The sequence below is a fragment of the Platalea leucorodia genome, assembly GCF_965183815.1.
Source record: "Platalea leucorodia genome assembly, chromosome: 4".
NCBI lineage: Eukaryota > Metazoa > Chordata > Aves > Pelecaniformes > Threskiornithidae > Platalea > Platalea leucorodia.
In genome coordinates this window covers 104,737,274-104,761,293 of record NC_138826.1, presented here as the reverse complement: position 1 = coordinate 104,761,293, position 24,020 = coordinate 104,737,274, and the positions used below count along the sequence as shown (strand labels likewise).

Here is a 24,020-nt window from a genome sequence, read left to right as displayed (position 1 = left end):
GAGATATAAGTGCTCCATGGATAATAGATTTTTGTCTGGTATAATTTTTGATAGCTTTTGGGAAAAACATAATGAAGGATGCTTAAAAATGTTATATGTGATAGAAGAATTGTATCAAATTATTGAAACCATGTGATCAGATGAGGAGCATGGACATAGAAAAATCCTTCAGGCCCTGGATGAGGTAGTTTGTTGATCAAAGTTCTATGTGGAGACTAGATGCACATTAAAATAGGCTTTTATTTCAGCTTGTATTACCAGCATAATGGTGTCCACTACTGTGCAATGTTCAGTAAAAGTAATTTTGTACTTAGTGATTATAGGTTTTTTTGTGTAATTGGTTTTTTTTTTTTGCTTTATTGTCTACAAAATATGGTGGATCTATCAAACATTTTATTAGAAGGGGATGAGCTGCAGACGTCTTTTGTCAGTAACCAGACACCCTCTATACATAATCTATCACAAAGCAACCATTTCCTTCCATTTCTTTTACAGGTAACGGTGATTTCCTGTAGTACAGCCATTATTTGCATGGAAGGAGCTGGGTCTGGATTCTTCTAATTTTAAAACATTAAAATCTAGGCAGAAACAAAGCCTGAAGAGCACTTGCAAGATTTCGTCTCTGGTAGAACAAAGAAGGGTACAGCTATGTGGCAAGGATTGAACTGTGGTCCAGCCACCTTCCCAGTGTTTGACCTGTTTTCTATGTCCTAAGCCTTCCTTGACTTACAGACATTGCTTGTCATCCGTTTGATAGCTATGTTAGTAAAAGTATCCAGACTTACCTTTTACTGTAGTGTACTGTTAGCATATTTAATTCTGAACACAGATGCATTTGTTCATCTGATGTCACTAAGCAGCTTGGTTGAGGTTGACTGACATCCATATATTCTGGCTGAGCCTTTCCAAATTTGGCCTAGGAGAGCAAAAGCTCTTCCCATTAGCTGCCATTCTTTACAGGGGGTTTTACATTAGCTGCGCGCTTTGATGGAAAGAGCAGGTTCTTCTCTTTCTTCCTGCCTGGATAACAGTTTTCTTCCCATGTTTTTTCTTCTTTGATGATAGGTAGAGCTTTTGTTCCTTTCAGGATGTTAGTGAGAATGAAGCCATGTTTCTACCATCTGAAAAAAGGATAGGCAGGGTTAAACCCTGTCCAACTATTGACAGACTATGTAAAAGCAGACTTTGATCCTACTTGCTGGTCATTTCCCAACAAGGCGAGGCAGTACATTCCTACCATTTTAGAAGTAGTGGGAATAGGCCTGAATCAGATCATTTATTGGACCTCCTATCCAGAATCCTTAGTCTGAATCTAAGCATTTTTCAGTGATTCAACTTACAGAGTTGCTACCTGGATTCTTACTGAATGAGGACTTTATTCTTTCCTGAGTAAGGACTGAGAATACATAGTAGACATATATGCCAGCTGTATCATTTACAAGATAGGATTAATTCAGAAGATTAATCTGATATTTGTGTCCTCAAACAGCAGACAGATGTGAGTAATTAGTCATTTAGTAAAAGTAAATATAGCTGTATTTCTGCAATTTATTTTATATGTACATAGATGGTACATTTCATCCAAGAACATGTACGTACCTTTTCAGCATTTATTATACTCCAGAATTAAAGCCATATCAGTGTTTTTACTCCTGTCGCATCATTTCTACATTGTTGTTACATGCCTTAAAGCAGACTAACGTGTTCAATTTGCAAGCATAGGTCTTCTGAACACCTTCCTGCTTCTTCCTTCAGCTCTAAGGTCTCAGGCCCATTGCAGCCCTCTCAGCATGTAGTCACTTTTGACCTGATGCCTTTTTTACTCTAGGGCTTTATGAATTAAGCTAACGCTTCATCTCAACATGCTTCAAGAAAAGACTAATTAGCAGATCCACTCACTCCTAAACTTCTTCTCAAGAGATATTTTTTCACTTGGTATTAAACGCAGAGACATCAGCCTCCTCTCTTTGACTTTGTTCTCAGATCCAAATCTCAAAACACAGTGCCACAGGCTTTCTTAAAGCTACAGTAGCTGTGTAGCCAACTTTAATTCAGCTGCATTTTTTAAATTAAGGTAGGCTTCTGTACGTTTATTTATGTGGAAGGCTATGGTGTGATTCTTGTTCACTCACTGACTCATCCATTCATTTTACTGCTGTGTTATAAAAGGTGTATTACTGATTCTTAATATCACTATATCTTCAACTGGTGTAAAGAAACATAAAGACCTGAAGCAATATACAAGACTTAGCTTTATTCTCTTCATATTTTATAACCCTCAATGGTAAGAAGTCAGCAGATAAAGTTCATTAGTATTTTTAGATCCTAATGGTGTTCTTACCCAAGTGTCCAGCTCTCAAAGTACTTGAAAGTCAGATAAATATAGTTAGGTACTAACATCAAAATAGGTATATGAATTTTGCAAATGTAACTTGCAGTCTAGATACCTAATTAAATAAACTCAGCCTTCCTAATTTGTATAATGAATCATATAACTTAATAATGTATGAGTTGTTGTGTTTGGAAGAATAAGGGAGATGGATCTCCATTTTTGATGAAAAAGATGTAACCAGACACAGTTGTTGTAAACCGAAGTTAGAGACATTAAACTGATGAAAAGGAACATTTTATTTTTTTCAGTAATGAGGATTATAAATTATTGGAGATACTTCTGCAGGGGTGTGGCACACCCTTCATACCTTGAAATATTTATTTTTTTAGCTATATACACTTCAGCTTAGATGGAAATCAGCAGGTTTCAGACATTATAGGGTAACATTCTTTGACTGACTACACATGGAACCATGCAGAAATTATATTTTCATTTTATTGGAAATTTTGATATAAAAAAATTAAAACATACTGACATTTTCCATAGTGAAAATAAAATATTTACTTCTCAAGTGTTTAACTTTTTTGTCTCAGTAATGCTTATGTGTCATCTTGTACTGAATAAAAAAGCAAAAAAACCCTCAAAATTATACATTTGAAATAAAAAATTCACATTTTATCTTAATGTTTTAATATTGCTAAGATAAAAGGAAAAAAGTCAACCAGTATGTCTTTTCCTCCTTTAAAATTTTGTCAAGCAAATGCAAAATATTTCAATTTTAATGGAACTCCCTTTCCAAAGGCTAACTTAGGTCTTTGAAAAAGATTCTGATCAACCTTAAATGTGGAAGAGGCCAAGGTAAATGATGACAATTGTTTCTTTGGGCCTGAACATCTTTTCTCTTTTAGTCTAATCCATGAACAGAGCTCCTCATATATGATGTCATCTCTGTAGGATAATCGTGACTTGGAAGAGAACTTCAGCTTGTTCCTGCATGGCTGAAGTCAGCGTGGCTCCTGATGACAATTTCCATGAAAGCAGACTAGGCTTTTTCAGCACAAGGTTGCAAGTGAGCACTCGAGTAATGTTAGCATGGGCTTAACTTCAGTTTAGGCATGCTATGTGGAGAATTTATGCAGTAAAATCCGTTACCTCCATGTGCAAGATTTTGTTGTAGGAGACTGTGAATCTGTATTATATTTGCTTTCTGGGGATTAGATTTACCTACAAGATTCCCTGTCAGAAGTGATCCCTTCTTGATTTTCATTACAAATTTGTGCTTATAATTTCATGTAGAGAAAACTACAGGATTCTTTTCCCAGTTTCAGACAAAACTTAGCTGACAGTTATTTTGTTTTACTTCAAATTTGAGACTATTTTTTGAACGTCACATTCAAGCTCAAACATCAGTAATAAAACTCAGACTTCATTAAAGTTAAGTAAGTCTTTACATGCAAACTATTTTGATAGTTTAAATTCTGAGAAAATAAATATTTGATGACTAGAGATAACCTAAACTAAATAACATATGCCTATTTTTAAGACTAATTCCCTGATACTAGACTGTTTGGTTAAAGAGATACATAAAGAAAGATGGAAATAATTGCTTTTGCCACCAACATTCTGGAGGATAGCAAAAAGCAGAAGGTTTTGGTTTTTTTTTTTTTTAATTCCAGTGAATACAAGAAATCTGTGGCTGTTTTATGACCACAAAGAAGAAGAATGTCTTCACTTACTTATAACAGCAGACCAAAAAGTTTCAGAATGAGAACATTAATCACTGCTGCTATTTTTCTTAGAAGGCATGATTAAAAGTCAGGTTCTGCTGCCTGTGTACAGCATTTAAGTGCAAAGGAGGTGACTGAAGGCAACCTGAACACTGTGATAGCAGTAAGAAGCACGCAAGGGAAAAATAGGACACCAGCCTACCATTAAAATCAGGCAATCCAGGACAACTTAACTGAAAACAGTCTTTTATATCACTGATAAAATATTTAAAATAAACAGGGCGGGGAGTGGAATAAAAAAAATGTTAAAGTGAAGATCCCTGTAGGGCACAAACTATGCTAAAAGAGGAAAGGTTATGTTTATTTAGAAATAAATGTTTTTACAAAACCCAGCCCTTTTTGTGGTGGGGTTTCTTTTCCTGCCTAAACATAGTTCTAGAGAATGCTATGAGCTCCTGTGCCATCTTCTTGATGATACACCCACTGGGGACTGTGACTTGGGACCATTCATTGGCTATACTTGGAGGTGAACTGGTGATTTTTTTGCCTGACCCACTTCTGGAATTTTTTGAAGCAGCCATTTGCATCTCACTCCCTGAAACATCAAATCCAAATCTTTACTGCTACTCAGGCCCATTAGTACTGAGAATTTTAGAGAAATGGAGGAAAGTTATAAGGGCCATATTCAAGCAAATTTACTTTCAGAGAAAAATATGTTAGGTAACCACAGGCCAGGGTTTGAGTTCACACTATTACTTTGTTATAAAACAGAACTGATGTTACTTTAAAAAAAAAATTTGAAAATCTTTTAGGATTTAGGCATTTATGAAATTTCTTTTCATAACCTAAATTTTCCTGATCTTTAGAAAACGAAAATAAAGAGGGTCTCCTTTCCTCATTAGCGATGTACCTGGCATGTAGCCAGAAAACAGAAAATAGCAATATAGTTCTTTTTTCATATTATGCCTCTGCAAGTTCTAAATCTGCAAGTAGAAAGAACTGTGTTTCCCCAGAGGGAGTTATTCATACCAACTGCGATGATAAAAAAAGACATAGCTGTGAAAGCGTTGCACCAGCTGACCAGTAAATATAAGTGGAGACCAATTTCAATTCCATTCTTTTGGCCACAGATTGTTCTGAAGTTTGACTCGGCATCCCATGTGCTTTATGAACTAGTTATACAGTGATTCACTGTGGAGAAGAAAATTCCTTTCTCACAGCCTTCCAGAATTCATTCTTTTAGGCTTTTTTTTTTTTCCGGGTTGTGATTTTTACCCATTCATAAACATCTCTACTACCGATGAATTTTTCTTTTAGCCTCTCACTTTCAAGATTGTGAAAGTTGGCTTTCGTTTACACAAATAGCACTAAAAAGTCAAAGGGTGAAAAATGTGGTGTTTGTGGTTTTTCTTGTCAAACTTGCAAAAAAAAAAAAAAAAAAAAAAGATCAGTAGGTTTGGTGATGGTGAGAATAATGGTGAGAATATCCCTTGCAGTTATTTTCTGTCAAATGCTGGTGTTAATGGAAGCTGTAGTGGTATATTCGGAACAGTTTCTTCAAAAAAAAAAAAAAAAGAAAAAAAAAGAAAAAAGAAAAGAGAATTATTTACTGTTCAGAATGGAAGTATAAAATAACAAATCTCACTTGCTTCATGTCACCTTAGACACAGACTCTGATGACTGAAGCCAGTAGCCAGTGGTCTCACATGGTGCCAAAGCTGTTTTTTTTTTTCTTTCTTCCTTTTCTATTTTAGCATTAACATCTGCTTTGCCCATGATGTAAGTATCTGTGTGAACGCATGTGTTTGTGAAATATGCATGGCTGTATGCCTGTGAATACATATAGGAATGTAAAAAAACAGATTTAAAAGGAACGGGTGAATTGTATTTATCAGAATGTTTTGTATTCTTTTATGGTTTCACTGAATGCCTTCTAATTTTTTTTTTTTTTCCAAAAGAATGAATAAAAGGAAGACCCAACAAAAAACATTGCTATAAGGCCTTTTGTAAAACACTAAAATAAATGAGAGAGACTTTGAGCTCTTAAAGGTTGTTAGTTTTGAGTAGAAAAGCTCATGACTGTAGCTGACGTTAGTGAAAAAGCATCATCGACCTGCTTGTGCATTAAAAACATCTTTGTCATAAATATGAAAGGGATTCTAAGAAAATGCATTTTTACTTAAATAAAGGCAAAAAGACATCAATGTATGGGCTCAAAATGCAGATTGTTTTTGTCTGTTACAAGATTATAACAAAAGCTCTCATCCTCCATTATGTTTCAGTGTGTTGGATACTAAGTGCCACTTTTGTCCATTCAGAGTAAAGTATTATTTAAATTATTTAATTTTTTAAATGTTTTTATTTTTATTACTTCACATCAAAAAGTGTTGCCACTATTGGCTGAAGAATTAACTGTCTTTGCAAGAGTAACTGAATTGTTTGCTGAGGTATTCGGTGAGCTTCCGAGGAAATGAAAAGCCACAAGAGTTTAGGATATTTTCATTCTGCAGTTAGTTGGTGACTTCAGCAAAGGAGGTGTACTGGAATGAGATCTTCTTTAACTAGATTCGGACATGAATAGCAGTGAAGATGTCATGGCATGAACTTCAGTGGGAGCACAGAGCCTGCAGAAGGCTCAGGTTGTTATTCGTAAAGCTAAGCTACCCTGAAGTCCGTATAGGCACATCGGTGATCGTATGGTTTCTTGGGGTAGTTAAGTGAAGGTAGCTTTGCAAAGAATGCACGGCTGCATTCGGACCGCCCAGCTACACTACTTTGGCATTAAGGAGACATTTAAATTTTGAAGAATGATTGCTTGTGAAATTTGATCTTCAATTTGTAATTGTATCTTCCTAGGTGTCACTCCCTGTTGACTCATACTCTAGAAAATTATTGTTAAGGGCATCTAGGGATACACAAGTTGGTTGTGGTTCAAATAATAATTCCTAAAAATTCCTGTTTGTCAGCGTCAGTGAAAGTCCTGGGCAGAACAGTCACTTAACTTATTTCTTTACTATTCAGATTTCTTAGCATCCAAATTTATCAAATAATGAACTGTCTGCTTAAAAAGAAGGTCTTGATGGATTCACTAAGTCACAAGCCTATCCTGATTTTTATCAACAAAACTTGAGTGTGGAGCATCTTGTTGGTTTTAATATCTCCAACAATCTTCATGCTGAACTAGGTTCCTGGCAATTGGACCAGACTTTCAATATAACCAGGTCTAGATTTTCTAGACTTTCAACATAACCAGAGGAAGGACTGGAAGAGGAGGAGAAATGTAATTGTCTGGTTTTCCTCATGTTCTCTTGCATCATATGATACTGTCAGAAGTGTGCAGTCTCCTGTCAGACAGAGGCTGTCTCTGCCTGCGACAGCACCCTGTGCGCCTCACAGGAGAGTTTCTTACTGAAGCTTCTTCTGAGTCTCTGACATCTGCTCCTCTACTTGGAAAAAGAACTTCTCTGCCTTCACATATTTCTGTAATGTCTTTTGGAAACTTTCCACAGGCCTGCATTAAAATTTTCTTGGCCTGGTGACCAGTCACATGTAATTCATCTCAAAAAAAGAAAATGTATACTTGAAAGCAGCTGAGAAAGTCCTGCGATGTGGGACTGGGTGCCAGATGTGCTCTGGCTATTTGTCTTGAGCTTTTTCAGGAACAATGTGATTTGTGATGGAGCTGCCATGAAATAATTGACTTGCAATGATGTATGCTGAGTCAGGTGAGGTCTACCTCCTTATGCTGAGAAATAGATAAGCTTGTCAAAACAAGCGCATAGCTTGATCCCTTCCCCTTTTACAATGGTAGGGCTAGGTATATATATGGGGAGATAAAATAGTTTAGAGGGTAACTGGTTCCGAGCAGTATGGTTGTGGTCCCAACACTGAACACACTTGAACTGAAAACTGTCTTCAGCTTTTTTGATACAAAGACAGTGCCCTTTTTTGTGTATCCTACTTAGCTGGTCTATAATGTAGTGCTGGATCCTAGCTGGGGTAGGAGAGAACATGGCCCTTGTATTTACATTTAGCTTCATCTTTCAGTCTTTGCTTCAGGATATTAATTTGTTAGTGCAAGTTTTCTACCAAGTCTGCTTGCTATTTTCCAAATACACATTCAACATCACTTCTGACACCCACCTCCGCTTGCTTGAGTGTTTAATGGTTTACAATTAGCATGCCATCTTGTGACTTCAGAACCCATGAGAGCTAAAATGAATATTTATCATTATAAAATCACCATAAACTTAACCACCAAAATGATGCAGGTACTACATTTCCCTTTTGTTTTATTTTTTCTTTGGTAGACTTGTTGTAAGAGCACGAAAAGGAAAGGAAAAAGCACATTGATCCAGAGTGCTGACAATATCTTCAAAATCTACCAGATTTTTGTTTGATGATAACCTATTTCCCACAAGCTGTGTTATTCAGAGCACCTGTAAGCAAGCCAAGCCTAGCATGGAACAATTTGTTTAAGATGTGATTTTTATCACAATGGAGAAAAAAACCTCAAAACCATATTATTGTAGATCAGGGCTGGGTATGTCCCCATTTTAAAACCAGATGAGTTACCAGCTGCTAGCCATGGGGCAGAGCAGCTGGACTGAGCCCCTGATGATGAGTGGGGCAGTGCCTGCCGTGAGCCTGATTTCCAGCTCCCACCTCTGCTCTCCTCTTCATCGTCCCCTGGCCCCAGGTGCTGGATATCACACTTGATAGCTGTTAGACGGAAGACAAATGGACACTTATCATCACTGTTTATTAACTGTTTTATTCCTCAAATCAAGCTCTGGGATGACTGGGTACAACCTTAGTTTTACAGATCTGAGAACAGACAAAAGAGGCTTAGCACAGTTTGGTGCTAAGACTTTTTTTTTTTTTTTTTTCTCCAGAGTAGTTAAGAACTACTTTCCATCAGTGCCATCTTAATGTCTTTAAAATGTTTGACAAATGGAAACCCTTATGAATGACCCTCATATGTGAATTAGGGAATGGGTACAATAGGAGTGGGTACAATTACTGGTATCTGTTCCTAGTTGAGCTACCTGAAATGAGTCTGTCTGTCTGACTCCCGTCTTGGTCTCAATAACAGCTTTTAGTGCTGCCCTCTCTGAAGCCTGCTCATAAGTCCTTTCAATTGACCAGGTTTGAACACAACATATCCTTTCTGGTAAGAAGACAGCTCTCATCTCCTTGTACAAATGTTAGATTAATCATAATTTTAGCCAAGGGAAATTTAGACCAATGTATTTTTTTAGATGCATCCCCAGACAACGAAGGACAACAGACGTTTTAGAAACGAGCAAAAGGGACAAGCAGTCATCGTGCCAAATCAGTCAGAAATGCTGACAGGGCGAAACATGTAGACACGATTTGTTCTTATGATTCACAGCCGTAAATCCTCCAGGGGCATTAGGTGTCTGAACCATCTGCCCTTTGGCACCTCTGCAGCAAATGGTAAATCCATTGGTACCATGTATGAGACATCTGTTCTCAAAACCTCTTTCTTCTTGAATTGAGGAAATTTCTCTTTTGTTCACACTTCATAAGATTATTCTAACTACTGGCCTTAAAACCTGTTCTTTTAGTACCTCTGCTAGCTATTTTTGGGGAATAATTATTCCTTACTCAGTTTGCTGGCTCCTATGAATCCTTTTCGTAGGCACTCATCTCTCTCTGTGTCTGGGCACTTAGCCCAGGCTGTAGATTTCAAAGGCAGCAGGGTGCTGAGAGGTTAGACACCGTAATGCTGTAAGTACCTTTGTGGATCTAGCATTTCATCATCAGCTGAAAACTGATACTCTGTTATTTGTTTGAGCAACAGCTGTATATGCAATATCTAGATAAGGGTGTACACAAAGTGTTTTGTGTGTTGGAGGTAGCTTACACAATTCATTATAACTGTAGCAACAAGGCTGAAGCGAATTTTATTTTGTTCCTATTAGTACTTAACACATTCTTCAATGTAGAGATGCTAAGATGCACTGTACAGCCATGATTGAACTTGCTGCTGCAATGATGGAATGGTGTTTCTTCTACGCTATTTTGACTGAAAATAGCTTTTTTAGGTACTGCAGTTTTTCATTGCTTGATATCCATTCCACACAGATTGTAGATGGCTGTATATAGTGTATTATATATACGCATTTTGTAATATTTGCATTTGAGTTTTACGTGGAAAGAATGTTTTTTTCCTAAGGGCCATTGCATGAATAGAAATGGTTGAAAAATGCACTCTCAAAATTTATGAGGTAACAAATGATTCCTTTATGTAATTTTTTAGGATCTCTTTTACTTTTTGTGCCTGAATGACTTTGGGGACAGTTGAGAGCTTGGCATTGTTTTTCAGTTTTTCTTTCTTAACAGTGAAGAGCTGTTTGTTAAATTTACAGGATGTCTGCTAAATATTTCTCTTACATTTCAGCCCTGTCACTTGAGAATGATACTGCCATAAAGGACTTTCTGAGTGTTTATCACAATAACTTAATATCAGTTCAGAAAATTGGTTAAAGTTTTTCATAGTACAGTGTCCGTCTTTTCATTACTGGATTGTCAAAGCTACCTTGTGAATATGAGGGTCACCCGCTATACGGGCTCATCTGTTGTTACTGGCAAATGAGCTGTCTGTCACGGGGAGCCAGGCTGTTCATAAAAATGTGAAGAAATGTGTTGCCAGAGAAAGGCACTATATTCCATTTTAAAGCAGTTGAGAATAAATTATTTATGTTGTATCTTTATGCTATTTATAGATGGTAAAGAAATGTGTACAAACAATTTTTCTTAGAAATGGCAGGTGTTCTGATTTGCAAATGTTATTTCTTTCATGTAAAGCAGAGAAGAATTCGGGATAAATCTATACATCTCTCAAGCTAATAAAATAATAATGTAACTTCCCAAGAAATTGATGCATAGCTGAAAAAGGTGATATGTTTGCCTGTGACTAAAATGGGCTGATTTCATTTGAAAGTTGTTATTTTTATACTGGCAGTTGCTAATTCCATGCTTCATTTATGCCATGTCTAAACTTGATTCAAACTTAGGATCTGCCTGTCCAGAGAACTATAGAGGTTGATGAGATTCTGCAAAGGCAGAACAAAATCTGATAAGGAATCCCCAGCATTTTCTAAATATTACATAGAATAGAATAGAATAGAATAGAATAATTCAGTTGGAAGGGACTTACCATGATCATCCAGTCCAACTGCCTGACCAGTTCAGGGCTGACCAAAAGTTAAAGCATGGGCATTGTCCAAATGCCTCTTAAACACTGACAGGCATGGGGCAACTTTGAACCATTCCCACTCATTCTTTGAGTAAAAGAAATAAAAAAGGCTTCATAAATACCTTTATTTTGTTTGTTTGTTTTACTTAAAGATTAAATACATTCAGCTTGAGAAAGCTGGCACAAGAGACCTCTGTAACGTCTTCATGTAGTCTACATCCCAAGCTGCATCTGGCTGGACTTTGGTTTTGTTCCTATCACTGACAGTGTGTATCAACCTAATTTGTGAAGTACCTTGGGAAAATATAAGGTTGATGTTTTGATAGGAAGGACAAGCCTGTTAAGAAAGTTGGAAAGCCTCCCCATATACAACATAGCCATCTAACTGTGACTTTAGTTGTCTAATTACCTTTAATACATAGACATGTGTGTGCCCCAAATGATCTTATACACCAGAAAATAAATACCAGCATTCATTAAAAATAGAACAGCTCTTTTAAAACACATTCTTACTCATACTGAAGGTAATCTTCAGTATAGAAGTATTTAGATGCAGAGATGCAAAAATTATCATTTGCTTTGCCTTTGTCTAGTAACATGTCACTTTTTGTTAGAAATAAACATTTTCTCATGTTCTTAATATTCTGGTTTTGTTAATGATTAGATTCTCCACAAGAGGATCTTATTTTGGGACTAAGAACAGGCAAGAGCAAATATTGGTGGGAGTTAGATGTACCAATGCAAATCAGGCAATAGTTCTTAAAGAAAACAATAATTAAAATAAACAAACCAGCAGACAATCACAGAAAGATCATCGATGGTACAGGAAGTTGGTATCAATCCGGACTCAGTGCTTCATGAAACAGGCTCAAGGAATTTCTCTCCTTGAGAGAAGGAGAGAAACATCCTGCTCAAACATAGATAAGTGTTGTAACTGGGGAGTAGAGATTCCCCTGCACCACTGTGTAAAAGCCATTAGAAATCACAGAGTTTCTGTAGAAATTTGTCCCTTTTTGCAGGACAGGTAAAATGTAAAGATTTCAATTAGCACTTTCCTCCTTCTGTCAGGAAGAGATATAAATATCACCTCTGAGTTTGTGTTCATATGCTGATTAGTAATTTAGAATATTCATTGACAACCCAAAACCTCTTAAATAATTAAGACAACTTAATTAAGAATGTCATAATAACAATTAGAGGTGATCTGTATGTATTCGTTCGTAAGAGAACATTTCAAAGTCTCTACTTGATTCTGTAACCGCAGCATTTATTGTTAACCGTATACTCTCTGTTGCAAAAGCAGAGGTGTATGATAGTACCTGGTGCTGGAAAGCCACATTATGAACATAAGGTGACTGTCAAATTGTGGCTCCGTGGTTAAATGTATTCCTGTGGCAAGGCTGGGTTCTCAGCTGACATAAGTTGGGGTAGGTCTGTGGAACTCAGTCCAGCTGAGCCAGAGTGCGGTGCTTGAGGATCTGGCTCAGGATGTTGTTTAAAATGTTATGTAAAAAATAAAGTAACAGGTAACTGAGTTGTACTCTTTAATGCAGCATTAAATGTGTAAGTTTATACAGTGCATATTTCAAAATACGTAGATAAGGTAACTTTTGGCTGCACTGCTGTATCTCAAATTAGCATCTTGTTTTCTTTGCCTGCCTGGTTAACTATGGATTATCTAAACTGTGGATATTTAGTGTGTTAAAATCCCTTTTTTTTTCCTTCTCAGGAGGTGTTTGCATTGCTCAGTCGCTCAAAATCCCTCGAGAACCAAGACCAGGAGAATTTGAAAAGATCATCAAGCGTTTGTTGGAAACTCCAAATGCTCGAGCAGTGATCATGTTTGCGAATGAAGATGATATTAGGTGCCTGTTTCTTAATTTTGTGTATTGAAGATGTTCTCTCTCCACAGAGGTGCTCAATTGGCTGGTGCAGAATAGAGTAACACAGGAGGTTTCAGATTCAGTCCCAAGGAAAAATGCTTGGAAATCTGGTGATAAGAAATTGAGTTGCAATTATACAGTGTGCTGGTCCTTTATTTTGTGGAGATCTAACCTGCTTCTAGTTCCTAAGAGTGCAGCCCTAATAGATTGTTATTTGGTGACTGAAAAGGAAGAAATCAATAAGAATGCTAGAAAAATATGGCTAAAGAAGAAAAAAAATTAACTTGTACAGTAGTATATCTTGAGTTCACTACAGCTGTTGCTGAATATGCTTTAGACTGTGAAAACTATTGACTAATTGGTTAGTGTGAGCTTACTTATGCATAGCCAGAATTAATGCTGTGGATTCTAAAGTTCTTTGTAAGTGCAGTTTGTTTAATTAGTCATTTGTTGTTTATTTTCAGGCGAATACTGGAAGCAGCCAAAAAAGCTAACCAATCTGGACATTTCCTGTGGATTGGCTCAGATAGTTGGGGGTCAAAAATTTCACCAGTTCAGCAGCAGGAAGAGATTGCGGAAGGAGCAGTAACCATTCTGCCCAAAAGAACATCAATAGATGGTAGGAATGAACACGGCACAAACCCCTCATTTTCTGACAATGTTCAAGCACTCTAAATCTCCTTAAAAAATAATTTAAAAAATCGCGTAGTCCTTGATTACAGGGAAATCAGGGAAAACTTTCCAACTAAGTAATTTGAGTTGGCCTGATCCAATATTCATTTAATATCTCTGTTGAGATGAAGAGATGCTGAATCTGCAATTAGGCAATCTTATAATTGTCTAATAACTAGAGCATGTGTGGTGGAGAGCTTCTTACCCATAGCCTGGTGGTCCTTTGGGACAAAAAAGGAGGGTATTGGATGGATGATAATGAGTCAGCTCATTCTCCTGTGAGGAGATCAATCTAGGCTCTGCTTTCCTCTCCTAAACTTACTTTAAGAAGATATTAACAAAGTTTCTGATTTAGTGGATGAAGTGGAAGTTGTTGGTTTGAATCACCTTATTCCTGGGAGAGTACTGGACATAGTAACATGTCTTACTGTCTGGGTAAGTGCTCTAAACTGGTAAACAATTAGAAAAACTGAGCACTATTGATGCTACTTGGAGAATTTAGCCACATGGAAACATTTGTAAAGATCTTAACCCAGATGGTGTGTGTTAGTCATGATTTCATTATGGCTGATGGGTTGTAGGGGTAAGGCTGATGCAGAATTTGATCAGGTTTAAGCAGGAATCTTTAGTTTCTCAACTAGGGTCATTAAATATATAAATAGAAGCATAATTTTAGGTGGTCTGGAAGCCCTCTGGTTCAGCAAAGAGGTACCTGGTGATTTTAGGTGGCCTTGAAATGAAATTTATTTGAATCACAGTCTTTGACTAAGTAGTAATTATAGTTTGTCTAATTTCTTGTAGGTATCCAATTCTTTTCTTGGGTCATCTGTGTATTAAAATTAAGCTATTTCCCTAACAATCTGCATTGCATTTTTTAAATTATAGAATTCTGCTGGAGCTTCAGAGACTCTTTAACTGCTGTAGCTATTTTAAAAAATCTTGATCTACAGAAAATATGGGATAATAATAAATATACTATTTTTTTAATCCTTAGATGATACTATGCTCGTAAAATACCTTATTATAGTAGTTTGTATGTAAAGTTTTTTTCTTGTTCTGATATTTATACAAAATCTGTTCTTGTTTTTAAAAGACTATTTTTATGCTGTATCATATTTTAATGCTTCTTTCACTTCTCTTAAATGTAGGATTTGATAGATATTTTCGGAGCCGAACACTTGCTAACAATCGAAGAAATGTATGGTTTGCAGAATTTTGGGAGGAGAACTTTGGATGCAAGTTAGGATCACATGGAAAAAGAAATAGCAATATCAAGAAATGCACAGGTAACTGTGAAAGTAAAACATTATCTGTAAGTTGTTTATTAGAGTGCAGGAAAGGAACTGCTTTCTTTTCATCACTCTTCTGGCTCCCTTCAGTTCCCCAATACAAATTATTGTGTTGTAAGAAAAGTGTGACATTTTTTTCTTAAACCTGAAGAAAAAATTCATGGGCAATATTTGAGGAAGTTAGTAGTTAATTTGCACAAATCCAGTGATGGTACAGATTTTATTAAAGACCTGTGGCTGTGGTTCAATTCCATTCATGTTTTCAATGACCCTCTCTCTCACCCCATCTATAGTTGTCAATATGATTGGTTTTTTTGGTGAATGGGCACATCACAGTAATTCTCATATTGTTATCCCTGAAGTATATACAGAGAAAACTAAATTTTTGTTTAAACTATTGAGGTCTCGATGATAGGTCGTGAACTCCTTATTTAGTTTACAAACTGTGTTTGAGGAAAGAGTGAAAATCAAATCAATATGTCCTTATTACTTGTCCTCATGTGAAAAGAACAGGATTCTGTATCATATTATAAAGCTGAAAGTCTCTATGAAGTTTGAGTAAAAACTCTATGTAACTGGCACTGGTGTTCTCAAACCTGCTTGCGCAGGCATCATAGCCAGACATAATTGTCACCACAGCTAACATAGCAGTCGCATCAGTAGCCCTGAGTTTAACTCACCTATGAGATGTTGGCTTCTTGCTGTTCCTTGCAGGGTTTATGACAAAATTGTTACCTTTGGTCTTCTGTGACTACAGCAGACTGTTTATGTTACACTTTGTATGGATAGTTCTTGCCTAATGTCAGGGCTCCCAGTGTCATTTGCTTAATTACTGCCACCACCCCCAGCAGTACTGGTGGTGACCACCATCTCTGTGACTAGTGGCAGCAGTAAGACACAACTTTCTGCACTGCATACGTAAGTCATTCATGTGCCTTGATATCCCTGTCAGTGTTTTCTTTCACCAAATAATGTTTTCCACATGGAACATGAACATTTTTGTTCAGTTGCTGTTCCAGGATTTCTGGCTGCCTGGTGACACTGTCATGTAGCCTTTATAATGGGGGTGCCCTTCCAAACTTTCTGCAAACACAAACTGCATACCAGCACCCCAGTTCTCCTGGGTTTGTCAGCCAGACATACCATGCAGTCTCCAAGCACATGCACCATCAGTCCTGCACTTCCTGAACCATCAGATTTATTGTATGTGTACTGTGCCATCAATTCAAAGACTGCACTGGGCTTCGCGCTGCCCACGTGTATCTCAGACAGAAATATGAGAGCCATGCATGCACTCTCTCATTTCAACGACGACGCCTTGTCTTCTGCCTTCTACTACATACTCCACAAACAAAAGGATGATATTCACTTCGTCACCGAGCTAAATGATAGCTCGTTACTCTAATCCTTTACTCCTTGGCCTTGATTCATATAGCAGTAAGTCATGGCTGGGTAGTTACCCGTGTCTGGGGAGGGATTATTTTGTTTTTACTATTTTAAGTTGAAAATAGATGCTTTTTTGAAGTTCTTCAGGTGGAATGAGTGGTGTATGTGCTGTAGTTTGGGAAGCTCTAAATGTTACCACAGATGGTTGTATGACTTGTCTCAGCCTCATCACATCTGTCAAATTGAATTACCAAGTGAAAAGTAGTGTATAAAATGCATAGGCCGTATCTTGATAGATTCGAAGTAATTTGCGATTTGAAATGGATATCTGTATATTTCATGAAACAAAATTATGGTATGCTCTCTGTGCCTGAAAACAGAAAGAAAACCTATTTTCTGCACCCAGAAAGTTAACATAGTATCAAGGGATGGGATTAAGATGTGGGCAGTCTCATATGAAGGTTTTAAACTAAAAAAGGGTAGGTTTAGACTAGATAGAAGGAAAAACTCTTTCATGATGAGGGTGGTGAAACACTGGAACAGGTTGCCCAGAGAGGTGGTAGGTGCCCCATCCTTGGAAACATTCAAGGCCAGGCTGGATGGGGCTGTGAGCAACCTGATCTAGTTGTAGGTGTGCCTGCCAATTGTAGAGGGGTTTCACTAGATGGCCTTTAAAGGTCCCTTCCATCCCAAAGCATTCTATAAAAGAAAAAAAAAAAGTTACACATGCATTTTCACCTGCAGGGGAAAAAGCTATGAATTCTTCTGCAAGCAAGAGTATCTACAAGTGATAGGACCCTTGACTAAAACCACTTAAAGTGGAAAAGACACTTGGACAGCAGCAGACTTGAAACAAGCTGATGATTTATCACGATCCCTATGCTTATCTAACTCAAATTTAAAGGGTTGGATAACAAAAATAAACAAAATGTGTTCCTTTTAAGTAAACTGAATCAAGAGATGAGGCTGGAAGTTCAAAATAAACCTCCTGCGATTTAAGGAGAAATGCTAGGTGGAGAATGGGGGAATGACACCCCCCCCAGTCTAGACCTATAGAATCACAAATGGCATCTTTACCCACCCCAGATCATTTGTCATGGCCTCCTGTGCATAAAACAGAGGCAGCAATGAAATCCTGGCTGGTTCTTCATACCACAGCCCTCAAAGCAGATGAGTCAGTCTGCTGTGATCTTCTACATCTGCTAAGGATTAAAGAGGAGAATATCCCACCCATGAATTTATCTTTCCCTTGAGAGGCCAAAGATGTTACTTCATGGCCAAGTCTGCTCTGAAATAATGGCGGTAAATGAAAGAAATTAATGAACCCCTGAATTTCAGTAAGGATATAGGAGCTGTTATGTTTAATTGTTTATAACTTAATATTGAAGACTAATCCTCGGCTTGTCCCAGTTGCCAGTTGTCCTTCCAGTGGGTTTTCTCTGAAACTTTATGTGTACTTTCTCAGTCCAAAATTTCAGCTCAGTGCTTAAAAGGAATGTATTCCCATCTCTAGTTCAGGTCTTGAAGACTGAACTTAAAACCACCGTTTATCCTAATTTCCTCATATTTTATTTGGGCACTGTAGATAATAAGATCCCTTTTGTCTTTTGCCCAGCAGCCCAATTTGTATATCATATCAATAGCCAGTGATACACCAAAAGAAATCCAAAAGCTCAAGATACAGCCGTAATCTAAAAATCTTCTCCAAAGATACTAAAAGGCAAATCGGTAGGTATAAAGTTTTCTTAGGCTTGGGTTGTGTTTTGTTAGGCATTCTTGTTTATCTTAGCTAGGAAGTACTTGAATCTTTTTCTCATATGACATTCGTAAGTCCCAACAACAACAAAACTGATATCTCTGTTCTCTGTTTAGTCGAGTTATCTCTTCATAGCTTTAAATTTTTACTACCTGCAGTCAGGATGCTACCAACCTAATCCCATTTCAAGCTTTTTTTTTTTTTTTTACCTATGAAGATACTAGAAAAAGCTTTATAGCAAAAAATATTCCTCTCTTCTTTTCCATGTAAAATCAACAGTCTTTTTAGCGCTGAAAGTCCTGAAAGGGATTTCCTCTCCTTCTTCAAGATTAAGAATTACAAAAGGGCATAAGCCTTCTTACCTCTTTCTGTCCTTATACATTACTGATTATTATAGTCTAATGTTGGAATGCCTTGAACAGTTTATTTAAAGAAAACTGCTATTTTAAAACTGTTTTAAAATACTGTTTATTTGTGGTTACTGTTGCTTCTTATTCCTAAAAGAATTTGTGCTTTGGAGATACATAAAATAATAAATTTATTTTGAGTTTGCCTGATCATTTGCTTTCTGATTTTTGCCAGTTGACAGAAAGCAATGGTTCACCTAAACTTTGAAAAAGCAATGGCTTTGCCACTATTGATTTGCAACTAGCTCTATGTGTTTCTAAATGTGAGTGTACATTGATCAAATCCTCAAGATTAGAATAGTTCATTGAAAAATATTAGAGGTTTTCTTTTCCAACCTGTCTGGAATTAAAAAAAAAAAAATCAAATTGGGCCACTCACTTAGTAAACATGAACCAATAATTCAATGACTGCCCTTAAACTTTTTTAATCGGGGAAGGGAAAAGACATTTGCAGAGAAACTCGTTTGTCTTACTACAGCAAAATGGAAAAGAATGGAGCACTACAAAGATTGAACTGTCTGTAGAGGTTACAAGCCTCACTTTACATATTTATTCAAGGTGCAGGTTTTCTATATTCAATACAAAGATCTTTAGTGAGACATGAATCTTTCAGGGATCTTCAACAGCTTTTCTTTCGCACTGGAATCTCTTTGTGGGAATGAGAAGTGAGGAGATGAGAAGCTTTTCACCTATCCCAGTGCCCCAGCAGAAAACTGCAAAGACAGAGACAGCATTCATCCTTTTGATTACCTACATTCTTCAAGAGGAAGGGCTTGCATCGTAGTTGCGGGAGATGGCAGAGACAGTATGCCGCTCGCTCTACTTTGACATCCTGGAGAATTTTCCCATACCCTCAGCTTCCCACTAGACTTAGTTGGTGGGCCAAGTTTTTGGTAGCTACAGATTTAGCATTCCTTAGAAACATTGTGGACTGACCAGATTTATTCCTGGTGTTGTGTTGTTAACTCCAGCTTTCAATTGTTGAGCTATTAATTGTCTCTTCTAAAAATCATATTGAATTGTGGGGCTGACAATATGCACCATCGCTCTTTCAGAAGACCAAAACACAGTGATAGAATAAGAAAGCAGCATTAATGATGAAGAGTTAAGGAAGAAGGGTAAGAATTAAATGAGATGTACTCAGATTTGCTTCCATTAACCTCACAGAATGTTAATATTTGATTTAATTCTAACAAAAAAATCTGAAGAAGTCTTCTTTACATACATATGTGCATAGAAATGTAGATATTTGTGTTTGCATGCATAAGCAGGTAGAAATTTAACATGAAGTAAAGTTACTTACTGTATTATGTTTTAATGTGTACAATGGTAGTCTCAAATTCAAATCTGACATGAGAAGATATGGTTCCATTGAGATTTCTTCTGGATTTTCCCCATAGCATCCCTTCAAAGCATGCATTTATCATAGTATTTACAGTCTTTGAACAGCAAAATGTGGCCCTTTAATAAAACCTCAACAAAAATGTTAATTAAAAAAGCTCCTTCATGCACATCCCTATAGAAGTAGTCTCTCCCCCTGTTCTGTATGGTTAGCATTTTAACTACTCTGCAAACCTAATCAGCCTTTAACTGCCTATAATGACTGACTGCACTGCTAAAAATAAAGATGGAAGAGTTTCCAAAAGCATATAGAGACCTGTATAAATTAGTGTAATTTCAATTTGCTCTATCAAACTGAACTATTCGTTTCACTGAAAAAAAAAATCACAGTGCAGTATAATAGACATCATACATACCTAGGAACTTTACAAATACATTACTTAATTGTTTTCTCTTAACTAACCTCTTTGAAAATACAATTGCACCTAAAAATATTAATAGAAAGAAATATGGCTGCATATGCAGCCACATTCTGAAAAATTTGTAGAACAAATTGAAAATTTCAGTAGCAGAATGTGAATCTTGCAGAGGTACAGTGCATTGCTATTTAGTTTGAGTAATGGTTCTATTACCATAAAATCACTTCTAAAGTGTTGGTTTTTTTTTTTTTTTCTTGATGAGACCTACACGAAGTTAAACACAATTGGCATAGATGCAGTTGAGACACATGGTGAGCTGTACCACAATTCCCAAGAGGCACTAAGGCTCAGGAGGGACTGTTTGTGAGCACACAGAAAGAGCTGCATGCTGTCTATCTTTGTGCGACTTGAGTGTTGTGACCACTATGTTTAGGTATATGATGTAGAAAAGGCAATTCTTATTTTTCTTTTCTTTTGCTGTTGTTTGCCATTTTCTTGATTCCCATTTGAAAAGCAGCTTATAAACATATTGCAGAAGGATTTTTGACTTTTTATCTATATTTATAAAATGTCTATTGCTGTTTTGTGTAAGTACAGTAATTCTATGTAAAAATCACAGTAGTCAGATTTGCAGCGTGATAAGCAGGAGCCAAGTTGACTGTTGAATCTTTGCTACCCATCACATCAATTGGACACGAAAGACTTTGAGGAGTATTTGCCATAGTCTGAGCTGTTTTTTATTCTGCTTTGGACATTATCTCAGAACTATGAAAATTGTGCGTTACAGGTAGCTGCACTGCAGTGGTCCCATTAAGTTGTCTTACAAAGTGCCAGTTCTGGCTCTTATTCCAGAAACTACAGAATTTCAGAAGATTCAAGTTGAATAGTATTTCATTCCAGCAACTGCTAATGTGCATAAGTATTACTCAGTATGTCTGAGAGCTGTCAAATCAGGGGACCTAACGTACACTGCCTATTCATTGATTTGATTTCTTCATTTAACTTGGTGCCACCCGTTTTAGTATTTCACCAGTTGTTAGTATTTTTAAATCTCTTTATAACATATCCAGTGGAATATCACTTCTCAATCCTGTGTCAAAACTTAGATTCATCTACAAAATGTATAATTTAAAAAAGCTTATTATTCTAATATGAAGAAGAAATTGTTGATATACTCCATAGATGTCTTTGTTTCTCTATAATTTTATTCATAAATAGGAATTAAAGTCTTATATTCTGTCAGAAAATGTATCAATTTTAGATTTATGATGTCTTACAAAGTTATGAGTCATATTCCACTGCACAATCATTTAAATAGAGTATCTTGCCATTTGAGATTTGATACACTTGCGGCCGAGTTGGAATACTTTTAATACGCATATGTATGTGCACGTGTGGATGTGTTTGCTAGTAACTTATGAGTTCAGAAATTCTTATTCCAGCTCAGAGCATCTGCAAGAATGGCATATATTAGAAAATGGATTGTTGCTTTAAGTACAATTTTGTGTGAACTCTGGAACTGCACCTTCTCAAATGGAACCTCGGAAAACTTGTAGCTAATATTACTTATGATGTAGCTTAGATGTCACGTATGTAAGAATGTAATCTGCACACAATCCTTGTTTGTGGGAGACAATAGTAAGTTACTCCGTCATTTCCAGTACCAGCCCAACCACTCTGGACAGACGCTAGTAGAACAGGGAAGTCTAATCTAAGTGTTGCATGCTGTTCTTCATCAGTTTGCTCCCCTGGTCTGCCACAAACAGACTCTTGCTGTGAATGGGAGGACATGTTTTGTATAAGCCTGAGTCCCAGATATCCTTCTTCAGGTAGAAAAAATATTTGTTATTTTTCCTTCTGAGCAAGTTCTTGTAATCCTGCCTTGTGAGAGGGCTGGAAGAACAGTTTTAATTTTATATATACATCATCTGTGCCATTACTCAAGCATTTCAGGTTACAGTGCTTAAACATTTTATAAGTATGCACATTCAGTGTGCATACTTGCTACCTGACCAGATGCTTCATTGGAATACAAGTAGTACAATAAAAAATAGTTTAAGTCTTCAAAAAGGACCATTAGCTGCACAGTTTTCAATGTCCTTGAATGTGTTCAGACAGGCTGATCTGCTTGTTGTAACCTCCTAGGAGGTTACTCATCCTTCAGACCTGTTGACCACTGTCCAATCACTCTAGCACTGTTCTGTGAACTAATCTGGTTGAAGACTTTGGCGGTGAAACTTCGTTACCCAGATCAGCAGCAGGCATGTTAATTTGGTTGAAAATGTTCTTCCATATTCACAAGTAGTGGTCCATGATACGTTTTTTCCTGGTCTGTTGCGTGGTTGGGGATACCAGTCAGGCAGAGAAAAAGTGGCCTTTGTGTGGTACCTTCTTCCCCAGGTGGCCCAAGTGCCTTGAGACCATGTCTATGTTTTCAAACAGTGTGCCTCTGCAGAGCGAAGCAGTCGATGATGAGCATCTGAGGCCCTCACTGTACTCATTTCCAGAGATTTTACTTCAGGTTAGTATGGTCCTTTGAGCTAGAGGGCCACAGCTGTATTCCTGGTGATCATCTTATGGTTTGTGTTCCTCTGAAAGGATTTGTAAGTAATTGCACACCTTTTGTGGAAGGGAGTTCAGATTGGTCATCTGTAAACAGATGCAGTTGCTTTTTAATCTATCAAGTAGAATTTTATTGCAGAAATACACCCAGCAAAATCAATGGGGCATACATAATGGGCTGTAGTATCAATCAGTGTAGAAAAGGAGGTCAGACTTTGGCTTTTAATGGATACATATATCCATTAAATGTACCAATTATAGTTTAATATTTCCAGAATATTATTTGTATCCAATATTTGAGATAGGTGTTTTTGTATGGAGGGTTCTTATGAAAGGTCAGGTAGAAGCACAAGTGTCCCCAATTTGTGTTAAAATCTGTACAGGGGAGGAGGGGTATATTTGTTACATTGAACTTACCCTGGTTTAACTGCATGGCTGGGCATAATGATTTTGACCCAAATTCTAGCTTTGGACTAGTGCATGCTCAAGGCTTGCAGGATTGCCCTTGGGTGGAGCTCATGAGACAGGATTTACTTAATTCTTTAACTTCTGGCAGGCCACCTCCACATGTCTTAGTAAGCTGCTTAGACTGGTATGACTTACCCTGTGAGGATGCCCATCTCTCTTTACAGACTGCAAATAGACCTAGATGACTAATTTGAATGAGGTGCCCCACTTTTAGATTGCTCAAGTCAAGTGAAATGAATCCCATTCCATGGTTGCATGGATCACCACCTTCTCAACAAAGCAATCTGCCTTCCCAGTTCATGTAAGATCCTGGAGATAACTCCAATATATGCTTATATTAATTATGACTATATTATTTAAATGTTTAGAGGTAATTTAGCATCCTAACAGGTATTTTCACAGATAGAAACGAAAGGGAAGGTAATACATGACAGTCCTCTGTACATAGATTATCAGCAAATACTCCTCAGATCTGAGTATGCGACTCTTTGCCTATTGATAATACCATAGATTTTCAGGATGCAATATCCTGTTGAATTACGCAAAATATTTT

The 24,020-nt window shown here is 37.0% G+C and overlaps 1 protein-coding gene across 1 annotated transcript in view; it reads left to right on the top strand.

Annotated features, from left to right (window-relative positions):
- Positions 1–24,020, top strand: part of GRM8 (glutamate metabotropic receptor 8) — a gene marked incomplete at both ends in the record, with an annotated part of 334,734 nt that overhangs the window by 134,237 nt on the left and 176,477 nt on the right. The window contains 3 exons of the mRNA XM_082308444.1: positions 13,014–13,149; positions 13,632–13,786; positions 14,988–15,125. Of these exons, the coding sequence (XP_082164570.1) occupies positions 13,014–13,149; positions 13,632–13,786; positions 14,988–15,125 (429 nt within the window). The remainder of the gene's footprint in view (positions 1–13,013; positions 13,150–13,631; positions 13,787–14,987; positions 15,126–24,020) is intronic.